Source organism: Diaphorina citri, unplaced genomic scaffold (genome assembly GCF_000475195.1).
Source record: "Diaphorina citri unplaced genomic scaffold, Diaci psyllid genome assembly version 1.1 scaffold18498, whole genome shotgun sequence".
In the NCBI taxonomy this organism is placed as follows: domain Eukaryota; kingdom Metazoa; phylum Arthropoda; class Insecta; order Hemiptera; family Psyllidae; genus Diaphorina; species Diaphorina citri.
The window spans coordinates 1-984 of record NW_007395852.1 but is presented as its reverse complement, the minus strand read 5'-3'; the positions used below and the strand labels follow the sequence as shown (position 1 = coordinate 984).

The window sequence follows — 984 nt, the reverse complement described above, 5'->3', positions numbered from 1 at the left end:
AGCACCAAAGTGGAATGACCATACAATGACCTTATCAATAGGGTTAATATATTTCATTTGTTTCCTGTACAACTCCTTGGGATACTCGGTATAGTCATTGATGACATACAAGGCAACACAGCGGTACAATATTTCACAGTAATCCATCCAGGAGAAAGTAGTCATGTTAAAATTAAATAGTTCCTTATCTCTGGGATTGAGTCGATTAAGAAGGGCCTTGGTATTATCATTTGTGAATGACCATTCGTTGAAACTGAAATAGTGAATAGTTTTATTAAGGAAGAAAAACTTCCTGTAGATTTTCATAACCATAGGTTTCTTGTTCATGTACATTTCTCCCAGTGTAAAGAATAGTCCGGGCAGAACATGCAGGAAATAATACAGGAAGAATAGATAGTAAGTGTTCTCTGCTTTTACCATGTGACCGCGCCATACCACTTTCTTGATTGTTTCCTCAGATTCCTTGTGTTTAATATAAGTTTGTCGGACCATATCCTTGAGAAGAACAGGATTCTCATATCCTACACAGTTGTATAGCATTGGAGATTGAGGAGCAATCGCTTTCTGCCAACCTGCTGCTAACACACAGTTTGTTGTTAGATCACCTGGTGTAAGGTCCACTTTGATATTTTCCCCAAAGTAGAAGACACGGATTAGTCCTACGCCACTTCCTGCCATGAGGCTGAGGATTGTGTTCATGTTCTTCATCCAGTAACTCATAGGTTCCTTGAGAGTTGGCATTATGATAGAAGGACGTACCACGACCACAGGTAAGTGTTGGCTACATTTGGATACAAGGTCCTCAGAGATAGCTTTAGTGAAGATGTATGTGTTGGGTTTCTTTGCTAGGACGAACGGTGTAAGAAGAGTTTGCTCCTCGGCCTGTGTGTTTTCAAGAATAGCCATCGTTTCCTCATCTGTAAATACTGGATCATAGAATTTTTCCTCTATATGTTTTCTGTCACAGTTACTAAACGCTGTAGA

General features: G+C 39.6%; 1 protein-coding gene across 1 annotated transcript; it reads right to left on the bottom strand.

The window, feature by feature from the left end:
* Positions 1-3: 3 nt before the first annotated feature.
* LOC103523267 (fatty acyl-CoA reductase wat-like) lies at positions 4-981 on the bottom strand (the record flags this gene model as incomplete). Its single annotated transcript, XM_008488328.2, has 1 exon — positions 4-981. A coding segment is annotated over one exon (978 nt), but the record flags the coding sequence as incomplete, so codon positions are not given.
* Between the last annotated feature and the right edge of the window lie 3 nt (positions 982-984).